The sequence below is a fragment of the Myotis myotis genome, unplaced genomic scaffold, assembly GCF_014108235.1.
Source record: "Myotis myotis isolate mMyoMyo1 unplaced genomic scaffold, mMyoMyo1.p scaffold_m19_p_2, whole genome shotgun sequence".
Classification (NCBI taxonomy): Eukaryota; Metazoa; Chordata; class Mammalia; order Chiroptera; family Vespertilionidae; genus Myotis; species Myotis myotis.
The window spans coordinates 149,801,727-149,828,446 of record NW_023416324.1 but is presented as its reverse complement, the minus strand read 5'-3'; the positions used below and the strand labels follow the sequence as shown (position 1 = coordinate 149,828,446).

The following is a 26,720-nucleotide window of genomic DNA, read 5'->3' as shown; positions in this document are numbered from 1 at the left end:
TTAAATAACATCTCAATAGTTTACTAAATATATAAATATTCAATTCAACAGTGAAAACAACTTAAGTTTTAGTTTCTAGATCACTGGATAGAGACAAGAAAGTCAAAGATACTGAAAAAGTCACTAATTTGGCCTTATGATTATTAGAGAGTTCCGAAATGTTCTCACTAGTTAAAACAATATATTTAGAACAAAGGGAATTGTACACCCAGACATGCATCCACTGCTACTGTGAAAAGTGAACTCATAGGAAAAGAAGCTAGGAGAGACAAAGCATTTGAACTGGCCAACTGCTATTTAGGAAATCTAAAAGCCTGGATTCATAATATATTTTCATTATACGTACTAGTCTGAATTCAGAATGCCTAAAATAGGGCTGGGTCATATTATGAGACAAATGGGCAAGGAGTGCATGCATTTTTTAAAATGTGAGCTGCTGTCTAAGACTAGCAATGTTTATTCTGCTATAAAAATAGGCAAGTAAAGTTAAGCTTGCCATGTTGTTTCACAATAAATTCAGTCCAATTTTCATTGTGATGTCACAGAAATACATGAAGAATAGCAGTGAAACCAAGGGTTCTAGAGAGACCAGCTATTAGCAAAGCAGTAAGCACGTAGTGGATTGGATACTAAGGGACAAGGAAACAGATTCATGGACCTATGAACAGCAAGAGAAGAAGAGATGGAACAGCCACAGAAAAGCAAAAGGTAATCTCAGAAAAGTTCTTTGGTCCTTAATCTTCCCAACTTCTTCGCTCTTGTTCATGTCTTTTCCCTTTGTTCATATCCCTCCTCCTGGAATGACATCAGTTTTTAGAGCAGAATGGCAAATTATCTGGTCCAACTCCTTAATTTTCTGGATGCCATGGTGGAAGTTCATTGAATAGTGATTATTATGGGGTTGCCACCAGTCTCCGCCAAAGACAGTCTCAAACTGTGGCTCCTCATGCTAAGTCCAGTATCCATTCAATAGCACAACACTGCATTGCTTTACAAAATCAATCCTACAACAGACCTGAGAGGTAAATGGACTTCCTCTTGGAATTCGCACAAGCACGAATTAGCTTAGATGGCAGTAGAAAGTCTTGAAATTCTTAAGCCTTTTACTTCCACCTCTTTTTCTCTCATAGGTCCCTGGAGAATAACCCTTTCACTCCTGCTTTCTTCCTGCATCAGATTCAAGTAGACCAGAGAATAATTTCCAGAGTTCTGCAGCTCTCCTAGGGCTCTGGATAAGAGAAAGATCAAGATATTAACTTCGCACATTTATAATTTCTCTCTTAATAGATTTTAAGAAAATAATCATAGAATTCTCCTTGTGCAGATTTCATCAGCAAAGATAAGGAAATAGACATTCTTGACCCAATATGATGTGAGGGGACTATGACTCTCTTTAAAAAGATATATAGGTAATTCTAGGCAATAAAGGTTTGCAGAGTCACTTAAGACTAAAAGGAAAAGAACATATTCAAGAATTCCAAGCAATTTAGGTATTTTATACATAAGACCCTGAGCTTTGTTTCCTGTGGACATTAAATTGCTGGATGGACATTGAGTTAAGAATGGTCATTGAGTTAAGAAAGTAGATAAATGGAGATCCTTTAGGCCAGTGGTTGGCAAACTGTGGCTCGCAAGCCACGTGGGACTCTTTGGCCCCTTGAGTGTGGCTCTTCCACAAAATACCATGTAAGGGTGCGCATGTACAGTGCAATTGAAACTTCGTGGCCCATGCGCAGCAGTCAGTATTTTGTGGAAGAGCCACACTCAAGGGGCCAAAGAGCCGCATGTGGCTCGCGAGCCGCAGTTTGCCGAACACTGCTTTAGGCTATTGGCTTGCTAACACAGAAACTGGGAGGACATGGGCCTCCCTACAAAACATGTAGACAGTGAAGTAAAAGACCTGGAATTTTATCTTGGCACCATCACTCTGTATCTCTCAATCTTAAGTATTTCTTACAAAATCCTGAAAAATTTCTGCATATCCGAACTTTGCTATTATTACCAATGTGAGCTGTCTGTGGCAAAAGACAAGAATGGCTCAGGCAAAAATGCCTAAGCTTAAGGGTCTGTTAGTCATAACTTAGTGGTCAGATTATACCATGAAATTTGTATATGATGGGTGGCACCCATCAAGGGTAAAATTTTATAGAAAAAAAAAAAGTGGCTTTGAAGTGCAAAATTTAAGCCAGGAATTCTGACCTAGGAGTTCAATAAAAGTTGCATAATACCTTTCTTATAAAAGCATTGCATCCTTTCTTCTTAGAACTATGAGGAAATTGGGGTAGGGATGAGGATTACCACTCATCCAGCCCTCATCTGGAAAGCATACATACAATTATTTAGAAAAACAAAGATTCTTATTTTTTTAAACAAATATTCTTTGTATTGCCTTTACAACATATCATCAATTTCACTACTACAAATTGTTTACTGGTCACCTCTGTTATGTGACATAGTATTAAGCTTAAAATAGGAGAAAGGAACATAATCAATAGGAGAAATTAACTAACATTGCCATTTTTATCATTGCAAAGAGCCCACTTATATATTTAGGTTATTGTATAGTGAAGTGAGATAAATCAAGGTAATTATGTAGAAAATGTGGGTAAAATAAAAACACTTCTACATTAAATAGTTATATTCTTGAAAAAAGAGTGATGTTTGGAACATGCACTTCATATGTTTGTCTAAATTTTCTATTGTTTTCCAGTTTAGTCTTGACTCAATGAAACAAAACACAATTGCTAACTCAAAATTAGGTGATTGTTTATGATGATCTGCCCCAAAGTAATGTTTTTGTTTCTGAGAAGCATGTAATCATTTTGGATTGATTAATGAGAAATAAAAGATCATTCTCAGCCCCAATTTAACTTGATTGTAGTATATATAGAAGGGACAAAGATATGACCTAAACTTGATTTTAAAAGTAATAACTATTGTAGAATGGTGGAAATTTTCCCTGGGAAATTTTAATTTTTTCTCACTTTCTATTTCAGTAACAAAGGACTTGATTCATAAAAGAAAAAAAGTTCTTTGAAAACCTATTAACCTATTATCTTATTGTCGCAGTCTCATGGGAAGTAACTGCAATGATCCCATCAGGAATGGAGCAAAGAGAAATTGCCTCTAACTCATCACACCTTCCTTCAGAATGCAGCCTTGCTGTTGAAAAAAAGAAAAATCAAAATCATACTCTCTGGCATCATACAGAACCACAAGAAAAGTAAAGGGAGTCTAACTTCTCTATAAAACAATAGCAGTTTTTACAGATTACCCCTCTGTCCAAAAACTATAAATTTGCTAATGCTGTTGTGAGTAATCAAGAAGTGATTTTGATCTAAAATAAACTTTATCTGACAAAGAGTTGAACCTTACTTCATATAATTTCCTTACCTACCAGATTTGTCTTCCTACTGATCAACTCCATGGAGATTATTCTTTGTCTACTTATCCTATATAATAAGAGTGTAGTATGCAAATTTTCCCCTCAACCGGGAGTTCATCCAGGAGTTCGACCAGCGGGCAGGGCTGGCCAGGGGAAGGGAGGGAGTACCCGGCCTGCAGCCGGCAGCTGCTAGGGACCCTACCAGTGCATGAGTTTCATACACTGGGCCTCTAGTATTCAATAAGTTCAAGAACTCAAATCATTCCTGTCCTCCTCTTCACAAACTGCACACACACATGCATTAACATACACACATACAAACATACTCAGTTCCCCCTGTATGTCTGTTTACATCACCCATTTTCAGGTCAAGGCATGAATCTTGATGACATTTTCCCTGCTCATCCATATGTTTTAAGTTTTAAGGAGATGATGGGGGGGGGGAAAAGAGGAAAAATATAACTAAAAGTAAGAGGAAAGAAAGGTGGGAAGGAAATTGATACTTTTATTACAGAATTTGTTACTTGAAGAAATAAAAATTGATTTTCTTTCCCTTCTTCCAACTTTGTGCAACTTAAATTTTGATCTTGAACCAGTATTTCCTTAGCCTTGAATGTTTAAGTCTCAAGCATAATCAATACTTGGTGGTTTGATTAGCTATTTAAATTTATGGGATCAAGTGATTTGGCTGCTAAAATTTTTGAAATCAAACAAAAATTCCAATCAGTCAAAATATGCCACTGAACATGCAGTGAAATTAAACAAATTGTCCCTTATATCATGAAGACATTGTCAGTAAATGGCCATCCTAGTTCTTACAAGATTCAAGACAGGTTCAGTTGTTTATTGTAGTCCATTTTATTCATGATTTTGCTTTCCACAGTTTCAGTTACCTGCAGTCAACTGCGGTCTAAAATATAACATAGAAAATTGCAGAAATAAACAATTCCTAAGTTTTTAAATGAAATTTTTTGGTGACATTAGTTAATAAAATCATATAGGTTTCGAGTGTACAATTCTATATCATCTGTGTATTACACTGTGTGTACACTACCCAAAGTCAAATTTCCTCCCATCACCATATATTTGACCCCCCCCCCATACCCTTTACTACCTAAACTTTGCACTTTTTCGAGTAGTGTAATGAAATCTTGCACAGTCCTACTCCATCCTGGATATGAATTATCCCTTTGGCCACCATATTCACACTGTATGTACTTCCTGCCCATTAGTCACTGAGTAGCCATCTAGGTTATCTGGATCAACTGCAGCAGCAGGTATCTGTTGTGCTTGTGTTCAAGTAACCCTTAATTTATTTAACAATGTCACATCACATAACTTTTTTATATTTTATTTTTAGATATTGTTGTCAGTTTCTTACTGTGCCTAACTTATAAAGTAAACTTTGTCATAGGTAAGTATGTATAGGAAAAAACATAGAACCTACAGAATTCAGTACTATAAGTGGTTTCTGGCATCCACTGGAGGTCTTGGACTATATCCTCCTTAGATTAGGGGAAACTACTGTATTTCATACGTGAGAAAAAAACCTGGGTACAGAGATAAGCTAGCTCTTTTGTTTCAGGAACTGGATAAGGCATTGAACAATTATATTTCCCAGGAAATCCAAGACTTAGTTAAATGAACAGAGGACAATTCTTTTGCAAATGCCCCTTACTGGTGGAATTCACCTTGGGCTTGAATAGATTGTATTATGATTCTTGTCCAAAAGGGACTTTTAGGAATAAACGTGAACACTTTATACTTTCCTGCTTAAACTTTCCAAAAGAATATAGCAGTAATAGCAAGCACAGAGTAAAATAAGTGCAACGTAGTGTCTTTTGAGTCAGGACTCTGGGGCACCATGAGTGAGAGAACATTCTGGCAAAGGTAAGGGGCCCAGGGAGGCCTAAGCCTGCCGTTAACTAGCTGTGTGACCTCAGGGAAGAAAATCAACTTTCCTTTCCTGGGCTTCAGCTCCTAACTGGAAAAGTAAAATGTTTGGATGAAGTAGAATCAGCTTTCTGCTTCTGACATTCTGCAAACTGCTAACGAGGTCTATGGGCTTGCTGATCTGCAATCTCCTTTCCCTGACAGAATAGATACCTTGATCTACTTCTGCAAAGGGGTAATTGACACAAGATTTGTTACTTTTCTTATAAAACCACAAGAATTTATCTGGTATTTATAAAAAGTCTTATACAAAATTAAGTGTTCAAAGAACCTAGAACATGAGATATTAGTCTATGAGACATAAAATGAAAAGAAAAAAATAAAGGTTGCATTTGAGTGAGGTTTTTAACAGACATTCTAAAATAAGCTAACATATTTTTCCATCTCTTTCAGTCATCTGAGATGGAGAAAACTCCCATATCACCCCTTCACCCTAGGAAATTCCCACCACATTCAACATAAAAAAGCAGCTTTGCATGAGCGTTAATAAATCATGACTGTCTTCAGAAACCAAAGAAATTTAATTCTCTCTCTCTAGCTGACTCCTCCTGTTCCATGGCATCTCTAGTTTTATAATGCCTCACTATGTTTTAGACTCAGTGCTTATGAGGTTCTGAATTTACAATAAGAAAAGGGAAATTTTAAAAAGTCAGTTTGAAAATTTACCCTTCTATCCATGCATGTATTCATTCACTGTATTTTAATGAACATTTATTGAGCCCCCTGGTATTCATAAGACACTGGTTGGGAATAGTCTATTAAGGGCAGAATGACATGACATAGTTATAAATATGGATCACCTATATGCTGCTTATAATGTTTGAGACGTAGTGAGAGTATAACACAGAAATTACTGCTTAATTATTGACCATTTCGGACAATTTCACAGTCTCTTAAATGGAATAGCGGGCCTGTCGAATACTGTAAAAAGAGAAGAGATTGTTCCTCTCACTAATGGATAGAAAGGACATAGTATGGGTGTCAAGCTTTTTTCTCTGGTTCTGTCATCAGATGACTTCATAGTCATCAGATAAACATTTTCCATTCTCCTCTCCTCAGCCCTTCCTCTCAACTTACCAAACAAGTAGCCTTTGAACAATCTCAGCCAATCACAAGCAGAAACATCCAGTTTAATGTCCAATTGCAAGAAAATGATGCTGTAGGGTTATGGTAAAATGCCACTAACATTCATGTATTTTGGAAACAAGAAACAAAACACACTGCTGCCATCTCCTTATTTACATCTTCATGGGACCCCAAGTTATCATTCAGAAATCATTTGTTTCCTTCTTTCTACTTTCTGTGATAACTCACCTCTGTCTTGGGTCCGGTGACGCTTCCAGTATAGTAAGATTGAGATTAAGATCAGAAGAATTACCAGGGAAACAATACTTAAGAGCAGTGGAACTGAAAACCAAAAGCCTATTGAAGGGAAGAAGAGGAAAAACAGTCATAAGAGGAAGCTGTTGAGGAAAAAAGGATAAAACAATAATTGTGATGAGTTGTTAACAGAGGTAAGCTTTCAATGAAAATTATTCTTAACTATAGACATGTTGTTTTTATATTTATGACATATTATTTTAAAAACATTTAGATAATAATAATAGCTAACATGTTTTATGTAGTTGCCATATAATAAGAGCTTTTAATGTATTATCTCATTTAATCCTCAAAACAGACTGAGTTAGGCGTTATTATTAGCTAATATTAAAAAACAGGCTCAGAGAAGTTAGGTAAACCAAAATCAGCATAGTAAGTGGTAGAAACAAGGCCTGTTCAGAGGTCTGTTTGCCTCCAAAGCACATATTCTTTGTCATACTTCCCATTACAGTAATATATTTATTGAGAGAAATATGAAGGGAAAATCATTATAAATGATATGTTAGTTTTGGTATTCTTGGAAAAGAAGATATGCTTCTTTTCGGATTCTTGTTTTGCAGGAAAATTTACCCTTTGCCTTAGCCGAGTCTGAGGTTCATTTAAAAAATGTCCAAATCTGCCCTAACTGGTTTGGCTCAGTGGATAGAGCGTCGGCCTGCGGACTGAAGGGTCCTAGGTTCGATTCCAGTCAAGGGCATGTACCTTGGTTGCGGGCACATCCCCTACTGGGGGGCAGCTGGTCGATGTTTCTAACGCTCTATCCCTCTACCTTCCTCTCTGTAAAAAATCAATAAAATATATTTTTTTAAAATGTCCAAATCTGACATCATAGACCTTTCGATGACATTGACCTAAGTGTTGACTTATTGCTAAGTCTATTTTTTCAAAGACTCCAGAAATGTCTACAGGAGATTTTCCTTAGAGGCCAGGGCGCCAATGAGGCAAATTTGGGAAAGCTTTTTCAGGTTTTATTGTTTAAAATGCCCCCTGCACCCCCCATCCCCCAACAAAAAGTAGCAGTATTTTTCTAGAAGGCTTATTACCGAGTGCCTCATCCAAGTTAGTGCTTCCAAACTACAGAGAAAGAGAACAGTGGCTGTTATCACTCCTCTCTTTATTCTCTCTCCCATAACCTTACCTCTTGTATCCACGAGGCCTGGGGGTAGCAGCTTAGATAGAAACATAAGAAAGCAAAAGGGGTCTTGAACAGGAGGCAGTTTGTTTAAAGAAGGAGAGGCAAACACCTCACCAGTCCCTTTCCCACAGTACAGATTCTGCAAAGGTTTCAGCAAAGATGTCTTCTTCCAGGAAATCTTTCTAATCTTCCCAGATTGAGCGGACACCCCTCCTTCCCACCTGCAATCCTCCCATGGTGCACCATAGTTTTCTTATGGAAGCAGTTAACATGCAGTTTTACAACTGCTCAGCCACTTTGGTGTTTCCTAGTAGACTAGACACTCTCTGAGTCTTGCTCACTGTCAGATAGCCTGGCACAGACAGTTAATGCTAGTGTGGGAGAATAAATGAATGAATGGATCTCGGCATTTGGTACGTGGGCACTGTGCCACATTCACCAAAGTAACATTGGCTTGATTGGCTCCCTCAACTCTGTTTTCCTTTCCCTGTTTAACCCATTCTCTCCTCTATTAGCTCTTTTGTTAAGAGGCCGGGAGGGTCCACAGAGCAATCACCACCTTCCAGGTGTGTGCACAAGTGTGACCACAGCCATCTTTGCCCACCTTCTCTTACCTTTGTTCACAGGTTGACTGAAGTCTTTCACAGTCCCCAGGTGTAACACCTGGCAGATCACCTCCTTCCCCACCTGATTCTTGGGGTCTTTGATGTGGAGGACACTGATGACAGACGTGGTCCCATTGGGGTGTGTGATAATCTCAGTACTGTTGTCCATTCCTGACCCAGCGACCTTCCAGGAGATTGCAGGGGCTGGGCGGGCATTGGCAGAGCAAGTGACATTTAGGTGGTCTTCAGATAATTTATAGTGAAGGAATACTTTGGGCTGCACTGGGACAAAAAAGTAAAAGAATGGTCTGCCATCAGTTAAGCACCTGTTCTGAGTTTCACACTCACCTCAGAGAGATGACAGGATGATTTTTACAATAAGATAGTTGGGGCTAGAAAGATAAGGCAGCACACCCCAACCCCTGCTGAGGCCTTCTCGGTTCTACCTGTGTCCAATTCTCTGACCTGAGGGATGGGGACCAGCCTGGTACAACCCTGTGACAAGAAAAATCATTTCTCTACTTTGTCTCTAGGTGAACTAGCTGGATGGACAGAGGATATCTTCTCTCTCAAGTAGTACAGAGCCTCATGTTTCTGTTCTCCTTTGTCATGGGCAATGCAGCATCTCTGCCTTTTCCTCGGTACCACTCACAAACGAGCACCAACGACCATCAGTGAGCACCGCCGTACAAGTGGCCTGCATGTCTCAGAAGCACAGGGCAGTTTCAGAGCAGAGAGCCTGGAGAGGGACTGCTGCTTAGTGATAGCAGTTTTCTGTTTGGAGCTGAACCAGTAAATGAGTTGCATGGAAGAAACCAGGAAAGTCCCTGTTGAGAATATCTACACAAAATAAAAATTATGAATTCATAGCCAATAACCAGAAAATCACAGAATGACAGTTGAGGGAACTTGGAGATCACCTTATGGAGTTAAAAAAATAACTAGCTTAGGAAAAAAGGACGTTATTTTTAGGCCAGCTTTACACTGTTCCCTTTTTAAAAGTCCCTTGACTGATAAGTACATTTTTGTTGGAATGCAGTTTATCTCTTCTGAACAAATGCAGACCTGTCTTTCTGTGGTTGGCTTTGTAGCCTACAAGATAATTAGAGGGTGATGCTAAATTAAAACTTGGTCTGTACTTAGAGGTTCAAGAGATGGGTGGGTAGCAGCGGGCTGAAGGAAATAGGGCTAGAGAACTGTGGCTCTATCCAAAGAATGCCTAATTACTAACCTTTTTGAGCACTGAAAAAGAATAATAAAAGTGAAGGCAGATAGTTATGGTTGATGTCACCAGACTGGTGCAGGGCTCTCTGGCATATAAAATAATGATAGATAAAAGCTAAGTGTAGCTGAAAAAGGTCAGTATAGAAAAGAACAATATTACTAGCTAGAAGACTCAACAGATAGGTTTTCAGACAAAAATAATATAAAAGGCTATGAGCAAAGGAGGGGGAATAGCAGAAAGAGAGAAAGATGAGCAAAGAAGAAAGAGAAGAAAAAGGAACAGAAATGAGAAACATATGACACAAGAAGGAAAAAGAGGAAAGATAAGATAAAAGGAAGGGAGGGAGGAGAGGAGGGAGGGAGGGAGAAAGAGAGGGAGGAAGGAAAGAAGGAAGGAAGGAAGGAAGGAAGGAAGGAAGGAAGGAAGGGAGGAAGGAAGGGAGGGAAGAAGGAAGGAAAGAGAGAGGGAGGAATGAAGGGAAGGAGGAATAAAGGGAGGGACTAAAAAGGAAGGAAAGGTGGAAGGAGGATTGCAAAGGGGGGAGACAGAAAGAGAGAGAGAGAGAGAGAGAGAGAGAGAGAGAGAGAGAGAGAGAGAGAGAGACTGGGGGCGACAGAGAGAGTCAGTAGAAATGAAGAACAAAGCCTGACATAAGATTCTGCAGAGACAATTTATTTTAGCCAAATTAGTGAAAGAAAGTTGTACTTGGTTTTATCATACTTCCCTTGCATTATCTTCTGAGCCCTTCTTACCCTATGTTCAATATTTCTGGTGTGCTCAAACTCTCATATTAACATTCCTAATAGCCCTCAGTTTGTCTTTTCCCTCCTAAAAGCACCACTAAGTGTGCCATGCTCCAAAATTCCCCCTCATTTCTACTTCCCAATTCTTGATTTCAGCTATGTGTTAGTTAATAGGAAAGGAATGTTATCAAACTAAGACTTGGATTGTTTTTTCCTCTTGGAAAAATGCCAGGTCTAATGTCAGTGCCAGATCTGCACCCTATCACTGTGTATGTGGAACTGGTTGTCTTTACCTGGTCCTTCATTTGCTCCTGCTGACCACAGGACTCCTCGGATCAAAGATAACACCAGGCAGAGATTCAGTGTGAGCTCATGAACTGTCCAATAACCACAGCCACAGTTACAGCAGACATGAAAGTGTCTTCTAACAAACCTTTCTGGGGGTAGGACCCTGAAAAACTAGGTGCCACCATGTTCTAAACATTCTTGAAAATAGCATTTCTAGTCAGAGGCAATGTATTCTCAGAGATTCTCACCAAAGAGGGTGAGGCAGGCTATTCCTGACATCTTCCCGGAACCGAAGGTATTGAAGAGACACTTGTAACACCCTTCATCGTCCAGAGTGGTATTCCAGAAGGTGATGGTTGTGTTCTGAAGTCCCAGCTCAGTTATGTTCATCTTATCCTTATAAGCGGGTTGGACCACGACCCCATGCTCCTTGCTGAAAGTGACCATGTTTTCTGGGCTTGAAGCCTTCATTTTCTGCCATGTCACAATCACGACTTCCTGGGGAGTTTCCAGGAAGCATCGTAAAGAAGCTGGTGTGTTCAGCGGCTCTCTTTCATCTTGGGTCACCACTTTTATCATGGAATCATAAAAAAAAAAATTAACGCACACATAAATACACATTTTTCTGATTAAAAACAATGCATGTTGAAAGTCAAATATAGAAAAGAAAAAGTTAAAGAAGAAAACATTTACCTACATCTCTAATGTTGCTAGGGAAATATAAGTTCAAATATGCTTTTTCCATCTTTAGAAGTAACAGAGTAGAAAAATAAGAAGGATAATTCTCAGTAACAAGAAATAGTGTGAAGAATCCCATCCCTATATGCTGGAAATTAGGTGGAATCAGGTTGAAGGTGGGAATTGTCAGATAGGAGAGAAACATTACCAAGTGGATTTATGCCCAGAGAGGTGGAAGCCAGGAGCAAGACGAGCAAATGGACAATAGGCAGAGTGATTAGTTTAAATAAAGAAAATGTAACATCCCTATACATGTCACACACACACCCAACAAAGGAAGGAGCAGCAATTGTGGTGTCTGCATCTAGGAGGCAGTAGTGAATAGAGCAGTGTAAGTTACAGAGATACACAGGACGCTGTTCCAGGAGGCTGATAGTGGAGAGAACTTTGACACCAAATGGCAATCTACACATTCCCCCATTTTTACTGAATGCAGTATAGAATATAAGGCATGGCAATAATTTCCCTCCCTCCAATGCTGGGTCCTCTTACTGTTATGATCAATTATTCAGTGGGAAATCTCAATATAATGACAAACAGCCAAACATTTGAGAAAGCTAATACAAGGAAAGAGGAATAATAAACTTTACAAATTCAAGAATTTATACCAAATGAAGGAAGATCTCATAAATCAATAAACACTCGGACAAGAATAAATGAGATATCTGAATTGTAAGTAGTAAAAATTAGAGATGTAGAGAATGAGAAATACAAAGTCTTAATAGATTGGCTGACTTAGCAGAATGGATATCACTGAAGAGTAAATGAGCAGGTGGAAAGACCAGGTCATGGAATTCTTCTAGAATGTAGCACAAAGGAAGAAAGATATGAAAGAAATTAAATAAAAATTCAAAAACCTGAAATGTTTCAACATCAGTTCAATAAGACTTTTAAAAAAAGAGAAAAGAGAAATTGGAAGTCAAAAACACAAATGTATTTTAAAACAATAAAAGAAAGAATCTAAAATAAGATACCTTAATCATAAACCTCTATGCACCTAAAAAATAATCCAAAAGTACATAAGCTAATAGAACTATATTTTTTATAAATCCATAATCATAATGGGATAGTTTCTATAGTTCTCTCAGAATTTTCCCTTCCATATATTAAAAACAAAATAAATCAAAAAAGTCAAATATAAAAATATAGAAAATTTAAAAAGCAAATATTTATATATGTTATATATCTACACTAATAAAAGAGAAAGATGCAAATTAACCATACCTTTGTGACACTCACCAGCCAATCAGGAGTGAGTATGCAAATTAACCCAACAAAGATGGTGGGTTAATTTGCATACACAGGCACCAATCAGTGGGGGGCGGGGTGGGAATGCTTGCATCATTGCCATGGTGATGACACAGGCATTCTGCACCACCCCAGCCACTCTGGGCCTCTAGGCAGCATGGGAAGGCAGAAAGGCAGCTCCAGGGTCGGAACTAAGGCAGAAAGGCGGCTCTGGCCTGAGCGAAGGTGGAAAGGCGGCTCTAGCCCGAGTGTAGGCAGTGCTGGCAGCCAGGGGAAGGAAGGCCTATTCTTGCATGAATCTTCATGCATCAGGCCTCTAATATATATATGAATTTACAACTTTTTACCCAAAAGAGAATATCCAATATTTTCTAAAACAAATGAAACAGTTCCCAAAATTGAACTTGAAATGGGATTCAAAAATTATGCTATCCAATGACCTGAACATTGAGCCCAATGCAATAAAATTAGAAGCTTATAAGCTTCTTTTAACTAATTACACCAAAAATAAGAGCAAGAATTATAAATTACTATGAATGACATTGGGAATATAATATATTAAAATCTGTAGAAACTGAGAAAGCAGTTCTCAGAGAGAAATATTTAATCCTAACTTCATTTATTAGGAGACAAGAGAGATTGGAAAATGAAAACACACACAAATCTAAGCATCCCCACCCCCAAACCAGAAAAAAAAGTAAAAGGAGTGAATTAGTAAAGATAAAAGCACAAATTAATGAAATAGTACACAAAATGTGGACTTAATTAAAAATACCATAATCTATTGTTTCAAGACTAACAAAATGTTGACTAGTGTAATTAGAATAAAAGAAGTCAGCACAAGCAAACAATATTCTCTCAACAACATCAGGCAGAAAAAGATGGACATAGCAACAAATACAATTTGGAACCCATGAGTGTTGTATGAATCCAGTTTTAGTGAGGTGTGTTCTTGGTAGGTGTGGAAATTTCTGAGGACAATACCTGTTGTTGGGATTTTGCAAATCAGATATTTGAAGAAATTGCTGCTTTTAGAATGGAGAGGAGAAAGGGATCAAAGCTAGAGTTTTAACTTCCTGGGTGATTTTTCTCTTTCGCTATGAAGAAACCATTTATTGGAAAGCTTGCAATTCTTAACTGCGTATATAGAATTCCATTTAGATCCCCCAGTCAGTAGGTAAATCTGTGTTGCAGGTGATGCGAAGTCTGCCCTTCCTTCACCTAGGAAGGCTGATGAGTGTGCACTGTCACACAGAAGGTGATAAAAGGCCAGCAGCAAAGCGAGGACTGGCCTCCAATGGAACAGAGGAGAAAGGTCTGGCACAACTAGGAAATGCAGCAGATACATCAATAGCACAGGCATATGCTTTGTATAATAGACTATGTGAACCTATGTAACTTGTATATTTCAGCATTTTCTAGATTTTTCTGTAAAAGAGGGGCACACACAGTTTTAAGGCTTACTATCAGATTACCTTTCCAAAAGGTTGTATTCATTCATATTCCCCAAGCATTCCCATATCTTTACAAACATAGGTAATTATTGTTTTAAAAGTTATTTGAGTTGATATGTAAGAAATATCTTAATTTAGAATTTTTTTATGCCTGGCTTTATTTACAGAAACAATGTCTAAATAGCAGTTTTCAAATACTTTGCAAAGCAGAAAGAACTGCTCCCACTCCTCCAGTCAAATTATATGTTTATAATTCATGCAGGCAAATGAACCAGCACAGCAGAAATGACAATCTCCTGGACTCCATGCAGGGGAATGGAGTATCTTTACCTTGTGCCCTGCATAGCATCACTGCGGCCAAGAACCAAATCAGTCTGTAGGTAGACAGATGACAGAAGGACCTCTCGAACACCTGAAGACATAGAGCAAAGTACAAAAATAGGCATTTGGATGTGGACAAAGCTAAGGAAGCTTCCATTTCATAGCTACCTCAGGGAATGTTGCAGCTAAAGTTTTTACCACCAGAGAACTTTGGTTTTGAGAAAGCAGAACCAGAGACTATAAATGAGAGAAATAACAGTGTGCTCAGGATATGGGAAGGGGAAAGCAGCAGTGTGGCTCCTTCAGTATGGCAACCCCTAGCAATTTGAGGCCTTGTTTCTAAAGCCACCATGGTCAAGAGCAAAATCCCAAAAGGCATAGGATCTCTGGGGAAGACAAAGGGCCATAAATACAACGAAAACAGGGACTACAAATGTCTGAGTACCCACTTCCAAAATAATCCACATCTGCTAATATAAATGTAATTCAGGGGAACCTCTTGTCAGAAACAAGTGACTGACTGCCTTGCAGTTTCCTGAGGCAGATTTTCCTGCAAATTCTAAAAATTTTATATGAATTATAACTTTTAAAAACCAGTAATAAAAAAAAAAACAGTAATGGCTTTATTTTTTCTTTATTGCTTTGTTTTCATGTGTCTGGGCATAAATCTTTGGCCGTTTTACAAATCATGTTGCTATTTCGGGGAATGTTATTCTGGGTATCATTTTGCTATAAAATGTGGGTAGAATGTAGACAGATTAATTTCTCTGTGAAGTAGCTCCAAGAATCTGTTCACTAGGTCTACATGAATGTGTTCATTATAAGGGATATAGACAAGAAATGTAACTTTTCCTTACATTTTTTCTGTATTTCTAGATTTTTCTATTAATTAAAAGTGTGTAAGAAATATGCATTTCCTGTATTTCTTTTAACTGAACTTCATCCCAATTAGAGTTAGATACTTAGTTTTGATGTTGCATTATCTTTATCAGTTCATATCCTGTAAACCCAACACTTCACAATTGTCCCAATGTCTGGCATTGCATCTATATTCCTGGTGGCTTACATAAAGCCAACCCTTGGGACAGGACTACTAATTCTTGGTAACAAACATCTATCCATGCTGGCATTCCCTAAGGCTGCTGTGTTCCCCTCAAGTTACCAGGGTATTCAATCTATGCAATTAAATTTTGTGCTCACAAGGTGTTCTCTCTTGTTCTTTCACGTATGCTCCTGATTCCGTGCTCCTGCATTTTTCCTGAGCTGGGCAAAGGGAAATTCTACAAGGCTCTCTGCCTAGACTCCCATGTATCTATCCACCTCTGTTTTACTGTTTCCTTTCTATGTTGGGTAGGCAAGTCTCTCTCACAGTCCCCCACCTCTGCTCCCCTCCCCACAGGAAAACAAAGCACAAGTGTTCTGTTCTTAGATGTTAACATTTATCTGTAAGTTTTATTTACCACCCTCCTGAATTCCCCAATCCTGGGAGGTAGACACAGAGTCTCCTTTTCATAACACAAACTGGTGTCTGAACCTAGACATTAGTCGGTCCCTCTTTGCTCTCCCAGAATAAAATGTGCATATTTTCTCTAGGTCCAGAAAAGCTGGTTCCTCCATCACCCTCTATTCTTCCCATTAACTTTCTCTGGAATAAATATGTTCTTGGTCTTTTAGCAGTTAAGCTTTTTGAAACTCAAGTGCTCATGTTCTTGCTATTTTAAAACTTTGGTCTCTGAAAATAAAAAGAGTTCTTTGACATTTCAATTTCACACCATTTTTTAAAAAAAGCATGATGACTCTCTCATGTGGAAATCCAAGTTTTAACAAAGGCTGTGGTGAGAAATGCAGAATTAATCCACTCTCATAGTGAAAGCCTGGATTTTAAGACCAGGGAGAAAGTAGACACACACCAAAACACAAGATGTGTGAAGTGGGAGCCAGAAATGTTTAAGAAACAAAGGCACAATGATTGGGGCAAGGGGAATTAGAAGGAAAGCCTAGCTATTAAATATATACATATTTACTCTGGCTGACTTGAATTGGGGCTAGCAGAAATACTAGATGTCTGAGCTATGACCAATGCTTTTACCTCTGTTGCATATAACAGTAAAAAGATTAAATGGACACAGACAACAGGGGGGTAAGGACACATATATAATAACTTAATCAATAAATAAAAAAATTAAAATAGATCAAATTTAAAAGAAATTAAATGAAGTAGTATACATAAAGATCCTAGAATAGTGACTGACACAAATAATCACTAAATAAATGTTGATGTTGGGGTTTTGGTCAAGATGGCAGAGTAGGAGGATGCTGTACTTGCCTCCTCTCATGATCACACCAAAATTAAAACTAAGCAATAGAACAATCAACCTGGAGAAACATCTAAAGACTTGCTGAATAGAAACCCTATAACTAAGGATACAAAGAAGAAGCCATGCCGAAAATGGTAGGGGGAGAGGGGGGGCAGAGATACAAAATGCGCTGGTTCTGTACCCATGAATCCAGAGGGATATCTTAGCTATAGAGATTGTCCCTGAGGCGCAAAGAGTCTCAGCCCCATGATGAGCTCCCCAGCTCAAAACACCAGTGCCGGGAAGAGAAGCCCACATAACACATGGTTGTGAAATCAACAGAGATTCCCGCCATCTGGGTGATATGAAAGGCTGCTAGAAACCCAGGTGTCCTCTTATAGGGCCTGCACACAAGGTCTCACTTGCAGGCACTCACCCTGGGCTGCCACACTGGGAGAATGGCTGGGGTGGGCAGGGGGAGTTCCAGAGGCATACACAGAGAAATGCGGGCTGGAGGGATACCAACCATTGCCTGTCCCCACACAGCCAAACTTGATTCTGTGTTGGCCTGGTGAACTCCATTAGCTCTACCCTGAGACCTCACCCCACTGCATAGGTCTTCAGGCTCTAGACCAGTGATGGCGAACCTATGACACGTGTGTCAGAGGTGACACACGAACTCATTTTTTCTTTGTTAAATGGCATTTAAATATATAAAATAAATATCAAAAATATAAGTCTTTGTTTTACTATGGTTGCAAATATCAAAAAATTTCTATATATGACACGGCACCAGAGTTAAGTTAGGGTTTTTCAAAATGCTGACACGCCGAGCTCAAAAGGTTCGCCATCACTGCCGTAGACGATGGTGGCTTTTTCTGAATAGCCTCAGGCTCAGCACAGGCACCAAACAGGAAACTGTATTAACCTGGTGAACACCACTCACACCACCCTGGTGACTCTCTGAGACCCTGCTTCAGCAATTTGCTAAGGTTCTTTCAGCAGCTGAACTTTAGGGCAAATAGTAGGTGGTAGTATATCTTAGCCTGCCTTGGCCTTCTGCTAACCTGGCTTCTGACTTGGTATTGGTAGAAACCTTAGTTCACAGCATGGCTTCTCCTACATGCATCCAGGTCCTGCACAGACAGCCACCTATTTAAAGAAATAATGACTGGAAATTTTCCTAGCCTGGTGAAGGCAATAGATATACAAATCCAGGAAACACAAAAAGTCCCAAACAAGATGAGCCCAAAGAGACCCACATCAAGATTATTATAATTAAAATGGCAAATGTTAAGACAAAGAGAGAACCTTAAAAGTAGTAAGAGAAAGACAATTCGTTACCTACAAGTAAACTTCCATAAAACTTTCAGCTGATTTCTCAACAAAAACTTTTCAGGACAGAAGGGATTGGCATGAAATATTCAAAGTAAAGAAAAGTTAGGACCTACTGCTGAAGGCTAAGACCAACAAGTAGTTAACATATAAATGCGAGAAGTCCGTCAGAAGGCTGATGGACTTTGATATTCAACAAGGGCTGGGAATCAGCATTGTATTACCCTGCTGCTGGCTAAATGGCTGAAGGCAATCCCCTAACCTAATAATCCTTTATTGTTTACCAAACCTTACCATTGATGTCTGTTTGCTTTGCTAAAGTGCAAATGTGTATGTGTAAATAAAAAGCTATGAGTCTGGACATTCGGGGAACCACTCCACTAGAGAGTAGATCTCCGCCTGGTTCTCCCATGCCTTCTAAATTTATATTTTTTGCCTACTATATTTATTTGTGTGTGGCCCCTTCTCCAGATCCTGAATCCTTGCTGCAAAAGGTTGTGGCAACCTAAAACCAAGACTACTCTAACTAGCAAAGCTAGCATTTAAAATTGAAGGAGAAATAAAGAGCTTCCCAGACAAGAAAAAGCTAAAGGAGTTTATTACCAACACACCAGTATTACAGGACATATTAAGAAGAACAAAGAAAAGAACCAGAAAAGGAACATAGTTACAAAACATAAAATGGCAATAAATATGCAACTATTCATAATACTTTAAATGTAAATGGATTAAGTGCTCCAATAAAAAACATAGGTAACTAAATAGATAACAAAATGAGACCCATACATATGCTGTAATCAAGAGACCCACCTCAGAATGAAAGACACACACAGACTAAAAGGGTTGGGAAAAAAATATTTCATACAAATAGAAAGAAAAAAAACCTGGGGTACCAATCCTTAGATCAGATATAAAACAGACTTTGAAACAAAGGCTATAATAAGAGACAAAGGAAGAGATTAAATAATGATATAGGGAGCCATCAAATAAGAGGATATAACCCTTGTAAACATTTATGCACCCAACATAGGAGCACCTAAATATATAAAGCAGATACTGACAGACATAAAGGGAGAGATCAGCAGTAATTCAGTCATAGCAGCGGAATTCAATACCCCATTGACATCAATGGATAGATCTTCCATACAGAAAATCAACAAGAAAACAATAGCCTTGAATGACACATGAGACCAGATGGATTTAATTAATATTAAATTAAAAGCAACAGAATATAGATTTTTTTTCAAGTACAAATCAAACATTTTCCAGGATAGACTACATGTTAGGCCACAAAACAAGTCTCAATAAATTTAGAATTTGGAAATCATTCAAGAATCTTCTTTGACCACAATGGTATAAAACTAGAAATGAATTATAAAAAGAAACTTGAAAACACACAAACACATAAAGGCTAAATAACATGCTACTGAACAATGAATGGATTATCAATGAGATTAAAGAAGAAATAAAGCATGAATGAACCTGGAGAGTACTACGCTAAGCAAAATAAGCCAGTCGGAGAAAGATAAATATCATATGATCTCACTCATTTGTGTAATATAATGAACAACATAAACTGATGAACAAAAATAGATCCAGAGACAGAAAAACACTGAATGGATTGTCAAACCTCAGAGGGAAGGCAGGGGAGGGTAAGAGGTGGGGAGTGCAAAAGATCAACCAAAGGACTTATATGCATGCATATTAGCATAACCAAGGGACACAGACACTGGGGAAGTGGGGGCTTGTCCTGGGAGGGTGGGAGTGGCCAGGGCAGGGGAAGATGGGGAAAAAAGGAGACATATGTAATATTTAAACAATAAAAGAAAAAAAAGAAGCAACCAAAAGATACCTTGAGACAAATTGAAAATGGAAACACAACAATCCAAAATATATGGGATGCGGGGAAGACAGTCCTATGAGGAAAATTTATAGCAATACAGGGCTACCTCAGGAAATAAGAAAAATCTCAAATAAACAATCTAATTTTACACATAAAGAATCTAGAAAAAGAACAACAAACAAACCCCAAAGTGAGTAGAAGGAAGGAAATAATAAATATCAAAGTAGAAATAAATTAGAGTCTAAAAATAATACAAAAGATCAATGGTAAGAAAAGATAAACAAGATTGAAAAGATTAACCAGACTCATAAAAAGCAGAAAATACTCAAATAAAATAATCAAGAAAAGTGAAATGATTGACATTACAGAAATACAAAAGATTACAAGAAACACTCTGAACAATTATATGACAACAAACTGAATAATATAGAAGAGATGGATAAATTCCTAGAAACACACAATCTTTCAAGACTGAATAAAGAAAAAACAGGAAATCTTAACAGACCAATTACTACCAATGAAATTGATTCAGTACTAATAAAACTCCAAAAATACAAAAGTCCTTGAACGCATTGCTTCACAGGGGAATTTTACCAACCATTCAAAGAATTAACACCTATCCTTCTCAAACTATTTCAGAAATTTTAAGAGAATAGAAGGCTCCAAGCTCATTTTATAAGACCAGCATGACCCTGATTCCAAACCAGACATAGACATCCCCAGAAAAGAAAATTATAGGCCAATATCACTGAAGAACTTAGATGCAAAAATCTCCAACAAAATATTAGCAAACCAATTTCAGCAATACTTTGAAAAGATCATACACTATGATCAAGTGGCATTTATTCCTGGGATGCAAGGTACATTCAATATTCACAAATCAATTAACGTGAAACACCACACAAACAAAATGAAGGATAAAAATAATATGATTATTTCAATACATGCAGAAAAAAAACATTTGACAAAATTTAGTATCCATTTATGATAAAAACTCTCAGTAAAGTGGGAATTAAAGGAACATACCTCAACATAATAAAGGCCCTATATGACAACACACAGCTAACATCATACTCAATGGGGAAAAGCTAAAAGTGTTTTCCTTAAGGTCAGAATCAAGACAAGGTTGTCCACTTTCACCACTTTCATTCAACATAACATTGGAATACCTAGTCACAGCAATCAGACAAGAAAAATAAATAAAAGGCATCTAAATTGTAAAGAAAAAAGCAAAACTGTTATTATTTGTAGATACAATACTATATAGATAGAACCCTAAAGATTACACCCAAATGTGAGTAGAATTAATAAATGAATTCAGCACAGTAGCAGAATACAAAATTAGTATCCAGAAACCTGTTGCATTTTCTCTTCCAATAATGAACTATGAGAAAGAGAAATTAAGTATATAGTCTTATTTACAATTGCATCAAAAAATACCTTGGAATAAATTAACCATGGAAGTAAAGGGCCTATACTCAGAAAATTTTGAGACATTGAAGAAGGAAACTAAAGAAACAAATAAATGGAAGCATATCTCTTTCTCATGGATAGGAAAAATCAACACTGTTAAAATGTTCATACTACCCAAATAAATCTATAAATTCAACACAATTTCTATCAAAATACTAGTGTCATTTAACAGAACTAGAACAAATAATCCAAAAATTTATATGAAACCACAAATGACCCTGAATAGCTACAGAAATCTTGAGAAAGGAGGACAAAATTGGAGGTATCATGCTACCTGATATCAAACTATACTACAAGGATATAGTAATCAAAACAGCATAGTAATGTTTTGACACATAGATCAATGGAACAGTATAAAGAGCCCAGAAATAAACCCACATCTATATGGCCAATTAATATATGACAAAGAAGGCAAGAATATATAATGGAGTAAAGACAGTCTAGTCCAGTGGTCGGCAAACTGCGGCCCGCGAGCCACATGCGGCTCTTTGGCCCCTTGAGTGTGGCTCTTCCACAAAATACCACGTGCGGGCGCGCACATACAGTGCAATTGAAATTTCGTGGCCCATGCGCAAAAGTTGGTATTTTGTGGAAGAGCCACACTCAAGGGGCCAAAGAGCCACATGTGGCTCACGAGCCGCAGTTTGCGACCACTGGTCTAGTCAATAAGTGGAGCTGGGAAAATTAAATATATACATGCACAAAAGTGAAATTAGACCACCTCCTTACACCAGACGCAAGAATAAACAAAAAATGGACTAGAGTCTTAAATGTAAGACTTGAAACCATAAAACTCCTAAAAGAAAACATAGGCAGTAAACTCTTTAACATTGCTCTTAGTAATATTTTTTTTCTGATATACCTCATTGGTCAGGGAAACAAAGAAAAAATAAACAAATGGGACTATATCAAGCTAAAAAGTTTCTGTAAAGGAAACCATCAACAAAATGAAAAGACAACCTACTAAATGGGAGAACACATTCACCAATGATATATCCAATGAGGGGTTAATATCCAAAATTTATAAAGAACTCATACAACTGCCCTAACCAGTTTTGCTCAGTGGAGAGAGCGTTGGCCTGCAGACTGAAGGGTCCCAGCTTCGATTCCGGTCAAGGGCATGTACCTTGTCTGAGAGCACATCTCCAGTAGGGAGTGTGCAGGAGGCAGCTGAATTGATGTTTTTCTCATCGATGTTTCTAACTCTCTATCCCTTTCCCTTCTTCTCTGTAAAAATATTGATTTAAAAAAATATATTTTAAAAAATCTTCCCGCAAATGCTCTTTAAAAAAAAAGAAGAAGAACTCATACAACTTAACACCAAAAACTCCCCAAAAAATCCAATTTAAAAATGAGCAGAGGACCTGAGTAGACAAATTCTCCAAATGGGATATACAGATGCCCAAGCGACATATGAAAAGATGCTCAATATCACTAAACATCAGAAAAATGCAAATTAAAACCACAATGAAGCCTTGGCTAGTGTGGCTTAATTGGCTGAGAATCATCCCATGCACTGAAGGGTTACAGGTTCTATTCCCGGGTAGGGCACATGCCCAGGTTGTGGGCTCCATACCCTATTGGTCAGAGTCTCTCTCCCTTTCCCTTTCTCGCTCTCTAAATTCAATTAAACACGCACACGCGCGCACGCACACACACACACACACACATTTTCTTTTTGCCCAGCTGGAGTGGCTCAGTTGGTTGAGCATTGTCAAATGCACCAAAGGGTTGCTAGTTCGATTCTAGGTCAGGGCACACACCTGGGTGTGGGTTTGATCCCCAGTTGGGGAGCAAACAGAAGGCAACCAATTGATGTCTTTGTGTTTTTCCTATATCAGTGTGTCCCTCCCCTCCCCGCCTCTCCCCTTCACTCCTCTCCCCTCCCCTCCCCTCCCCTCCCTTCCTCTTTCTAAGCATGTCCTCAGATGAGGATTAAAATAAAATAATAAAATAATCAAAACCACAATGATATATCACCTCACACATGTCAGAATGGTTATCATCAATAAATCAACATACAACAAGTATTGGGAGAATGTGGAGAAAAAAGAAACTTCGTGAATTGTTGGTGGAAATGCAGATTGGTGCAGCCACAATAGAAAAAAGTATGAAGTTTCAGTTAAAAAAAATTATAAATAAAACTGTCTTATGACCCAGTGATTGCACTTTTGGAAATATATCCAAAGAAACCCAAAACACTCAATCAAAGGAATATATGCACCCCTATGTTTATTGCAACGTTATTTGTAATAGCCAAAATACGGAGGCAACCCAAAAGCTTATCAATAGTCCAGTGGATAAAAAAGTAGTGGTACTTATCTACATATTATTCAGCCATAAAAAATGAAATCTTATCATTTTCAATAACATGGATGGACCTAGAGGGTGTTAAGCTAAGTGAAATAAGCCAGACAAAGAAAGACAAATATCATGTGATTTCACTTATATGTAGAGTCTAAAGAATAAAATAAACCGATGAACAAAATAGAAACAGACTCACAGATACCAAGAACAGACTGATGTTTGCCAGAGGGGAGAGGGTTTGGGGGACTGGGTGCAAAGGGTGAAAGGATTGGGAAGTACAAATGGGCAGGTGCAAAATGGTCACAGGGGCATAAGTACAGCATAGGGAATATAGTCAATAATATTCTAATAATTACATATGGTGCCAGGTGCATATTAGAATTATCAGGGGTATCACTACATAAGGTATATCCACATCTAACCACTACGCTGTGTACCTTAAACAAATATAAAATAATATTGAAGATTAACTATAATAAAAAAACACACAATAGCTAATATTGAGGGTGAAAAACAAATGGTGTTACCTCACTGGGTTGCTCTGAGAAGTAAGCATTTTAGGCACTTAATACAGTGCTTAAGCTACAGTAAATGCCAATGTATGTTAGGTATCTAAACAATTTATCATTCAAATCATATACAGGGAGTACAATAATGGAATGAAGTTCACTTCTACCCTTTGCCCAGATGGCCAGGTTTCACTGAGGCTGGCGTCTTCCCTGACATCGGCTCACCTGGCAGCGACACTGCCCCTATTCGTACCTCCTCTCCTGAAAATTCCTAGGTCCAAATCCTGATCCCACCACCTGCAGTCACATGGACTTGGAAAATTAACCTCTCTGCTGTTTCTTTATTTGCATGATCAGGTAAAGATTAAGAGCATCTGGCACAGGTAAACATCAGTTCTTTGTTAAGACCATTCTTCTTTGTTAAGAAAGATATCAAAGTAACTGGCTGCGTGGCCTTGCCAATAAAGTATACATGAAAAAGAAATTACCTTCAGGCACTACTTGTATATGGATTTTCATTTTTATTCATTGTAATTTTATTGTTTAATACATTATCCCCATGTAAATGAACATTTTGTCCTTCGTTTGGTGTCATGTGAACAGATCCTGAACACACAAAATGTCTGTCTCTCCTAGATACCCAGGGTTTTAACCCTGGTTTATCTGATCCTTTATGGCTTCCCGAGCAAAGGCCCAGAGGAAGACGAAAGAGCCCACCCAGCGCACCCAGGAGGAAGCCAGCTCTCCCTGAGCCCTGGATTCTGCAGCCCCCACCCCAGCTGTTGGGTGTCAAAAAGGAGTCAAACAGCAGCCGCTATCCCCTTTGGGGGCAGCTTAAAATAGAATGTGTTTTCTAGCCTTCCTTTCAGCCGGATCCAGGGAGTCTCTCCCCCGCCAGCCCGCTGAGAGGACCGACCCCTGCCTTCCGGCCCAGGTCCACTCCCACGGTGACAATGATCTGGGGAGAAGCATGTCTGAAGCCGGGCAGCATTCTGTTTTCAAGGAATTGAAACAGAGACCAGAATGTCAGGCAGCCTGGAGGCCGCCCTTCGGAAGGGAACATCCTCCTCTCAGCAAGGTTAAGCGCTAAGAAGAAAGCGCCGACAGAAAACCTAGCTCCCTCCAGAGCAGATGGTGCGAGCCGAGCCGCAGCCTGGCGCACGCAGCCCGCCGCCGCCCCAGGCCACCGGGGCCACATTTCCCACCCTGCGCCCTCCTTCCCACGCCCGGGCCCGCTCACCCGCCTCTCCATCTTCGCTCCTGGCCGAGCAGGGTGTCCGGCTTCAGCTGGAAAGCCCAGGGGATCTCACGCCGCCGGAGCGCGCTGTGCGCAGCAGCCTCCACGGAGGCTGCCTACCTCTGGTCCGCTTCACTCCTCCCACCCAACAGACACGCGCAGAAAGGGGCAGGTGGGATTTCCAGTTTACACCAAATGCCTCTTAATCATTCTTTCCTATTTCCATAACACCTTTCAAAGGTGCTGTTCCTTTTTGTTGAAAATATACGTTTTCCATTTTCATTTTTAAAAGAGAGGAGGAAGAAAATGGGGGCAGGGGCTGAGACATGAGTCCTCAGCATTTGAAGGAGCGGCTGCTTGCTGTGTTGAGCAGGCATGTAGGGAAATAAAGATTTTTATTTAAGGATCCATGGAGCTGTAAGTCTGAGGGATGCAAACCCCAAGATTATGACTAATTTTTTTTCCAGAAAATCAGAAACATGATATGTACATATTGAAAGGACTGAAAGATTCATGGAGTGCCAAACAAGATAAATAACAAAACGCTAATTTATAGACATAGGGAAATTCAAAAGATCGAATTAAGAAAATTCTAAAAGCTTTAAAAATTTAAAGAGAGAGACTCAAAGGAGAATCAAAGTGATATTAAAGGTCACAAGGCAGTGCTGTATGCAAGAAGGCCATGAGTTAAATTTTCAAAGTGTTGGAAAAAAATAACTTTGAATTCCACTTTGTGTTTTATAAATATGGCTACAGAGGCGTATTTTCTTTTCTTTCTCAGTCACAGTTGGCATTCAATATTTCATTAGCTTCAGGTGTACAGCATAGCGATTAGACATTTATGTAACTTCAGAAATGATCCCCTTGATCAGTCTAGTACCCACCATACATAGTTACTACAAAATCATTGACTTACATTCCCTATGCTGTATTTTAGATCCCTGTGACAATTTTGTAAATTTGTATTTCTTAATCCTTTCACCTTTTCACCCAATCCCCCAAGCCCTCTCCCCTCTGGCAACCATGAGTCTGTTCCTATTTTGTTCATCGGTTTATTTTGTTCATTAGATTCCACATCTATAATAATAACAGGTGGTATTTGTCTTTCTTTGTCCGACTTATTTCACTTAGCATAACACCCCCTAGGTTCATCCATGCTGTCACAAATGGTAAGATTTCATTCTTCTTTTGGCCAAGTAATGTTATATAATAAAAGGTAGTATGCAAATTGTCCCCTTGACCAG

The 26,720-nt window shown here is 38.6% G+C and overlaps 1 protein-coding gene across 6 annotated transcripts; it reads right to left on the bottom strand.

Annotated features, from left to right (window-relative positions):
* On the bottom strand, positions 1-25,635 carry CD200 (CD200 molecule). 6 transcript variants are annotated; one of them, XR_004974155.1, is made up of 8 exons: positions 25,480-25,635; positions 14,485-14,566; positions 10,963-11,283; positions 8,468-8,740; positions 6,653-6,760; positions 3,050-3,162; positions 2,229-2,316; positions 1-1,228 (listed from the first exon to the last, which is right to left on the bottom strand). XR_004974155.1 is itself a non-coding variant. In XM_036350690.1 (7 exons), exons 1-6 carry the CDS (start codon positions 25,489-25,491, stop codon positions 3,053-3,055), a joined length of 906 nt encoding a protein of 301 aa, XP_036206583.1. In that variant the 5' UTR covers positions 25,492-25,635; the 3' UTR covers positions 1-1,228; positions 3,050-3,052. The 6 variants fall into 6 exon arrangements, 5 of the variants coding, with proteins under 5 accessions (XP_036206583.1, XP_036206584.1, XP_036206585.1 ...); XM_036350690.1 differs by lacking the exon at positions 2,229-2,316; XM_036350691.1 differs by lacking the exon at positions 2,229-2,316 and having other exon boundaries at positions 25,484-25,623.
* Between the last annotated feature and the right edge of the window lie 1,085 nt (positions 25,636-26,720).

What these genes read in the sequence shown, in the direction of transcription:
- CD200 (XM_036350690.1), bottom strand. An exon ending in GATGCTATGCAGGGCACAAG is followed by an intron (nt 11,284 to 14,484) that starts GTAAAGATACTC and finishes CCATGATAAAAG; the next exon opens with TGGTGACCCAAGATGAAAGA. An exon ending in AGCCTGCCTCACCCTCTTTG is followed by an intron (nt 8,741 to 10,962) that starts GTGAGAATCTCT and finishes TTTTTGTCCCAG; the next exon opens with TGCAGCCCAAAGTATTCCTT.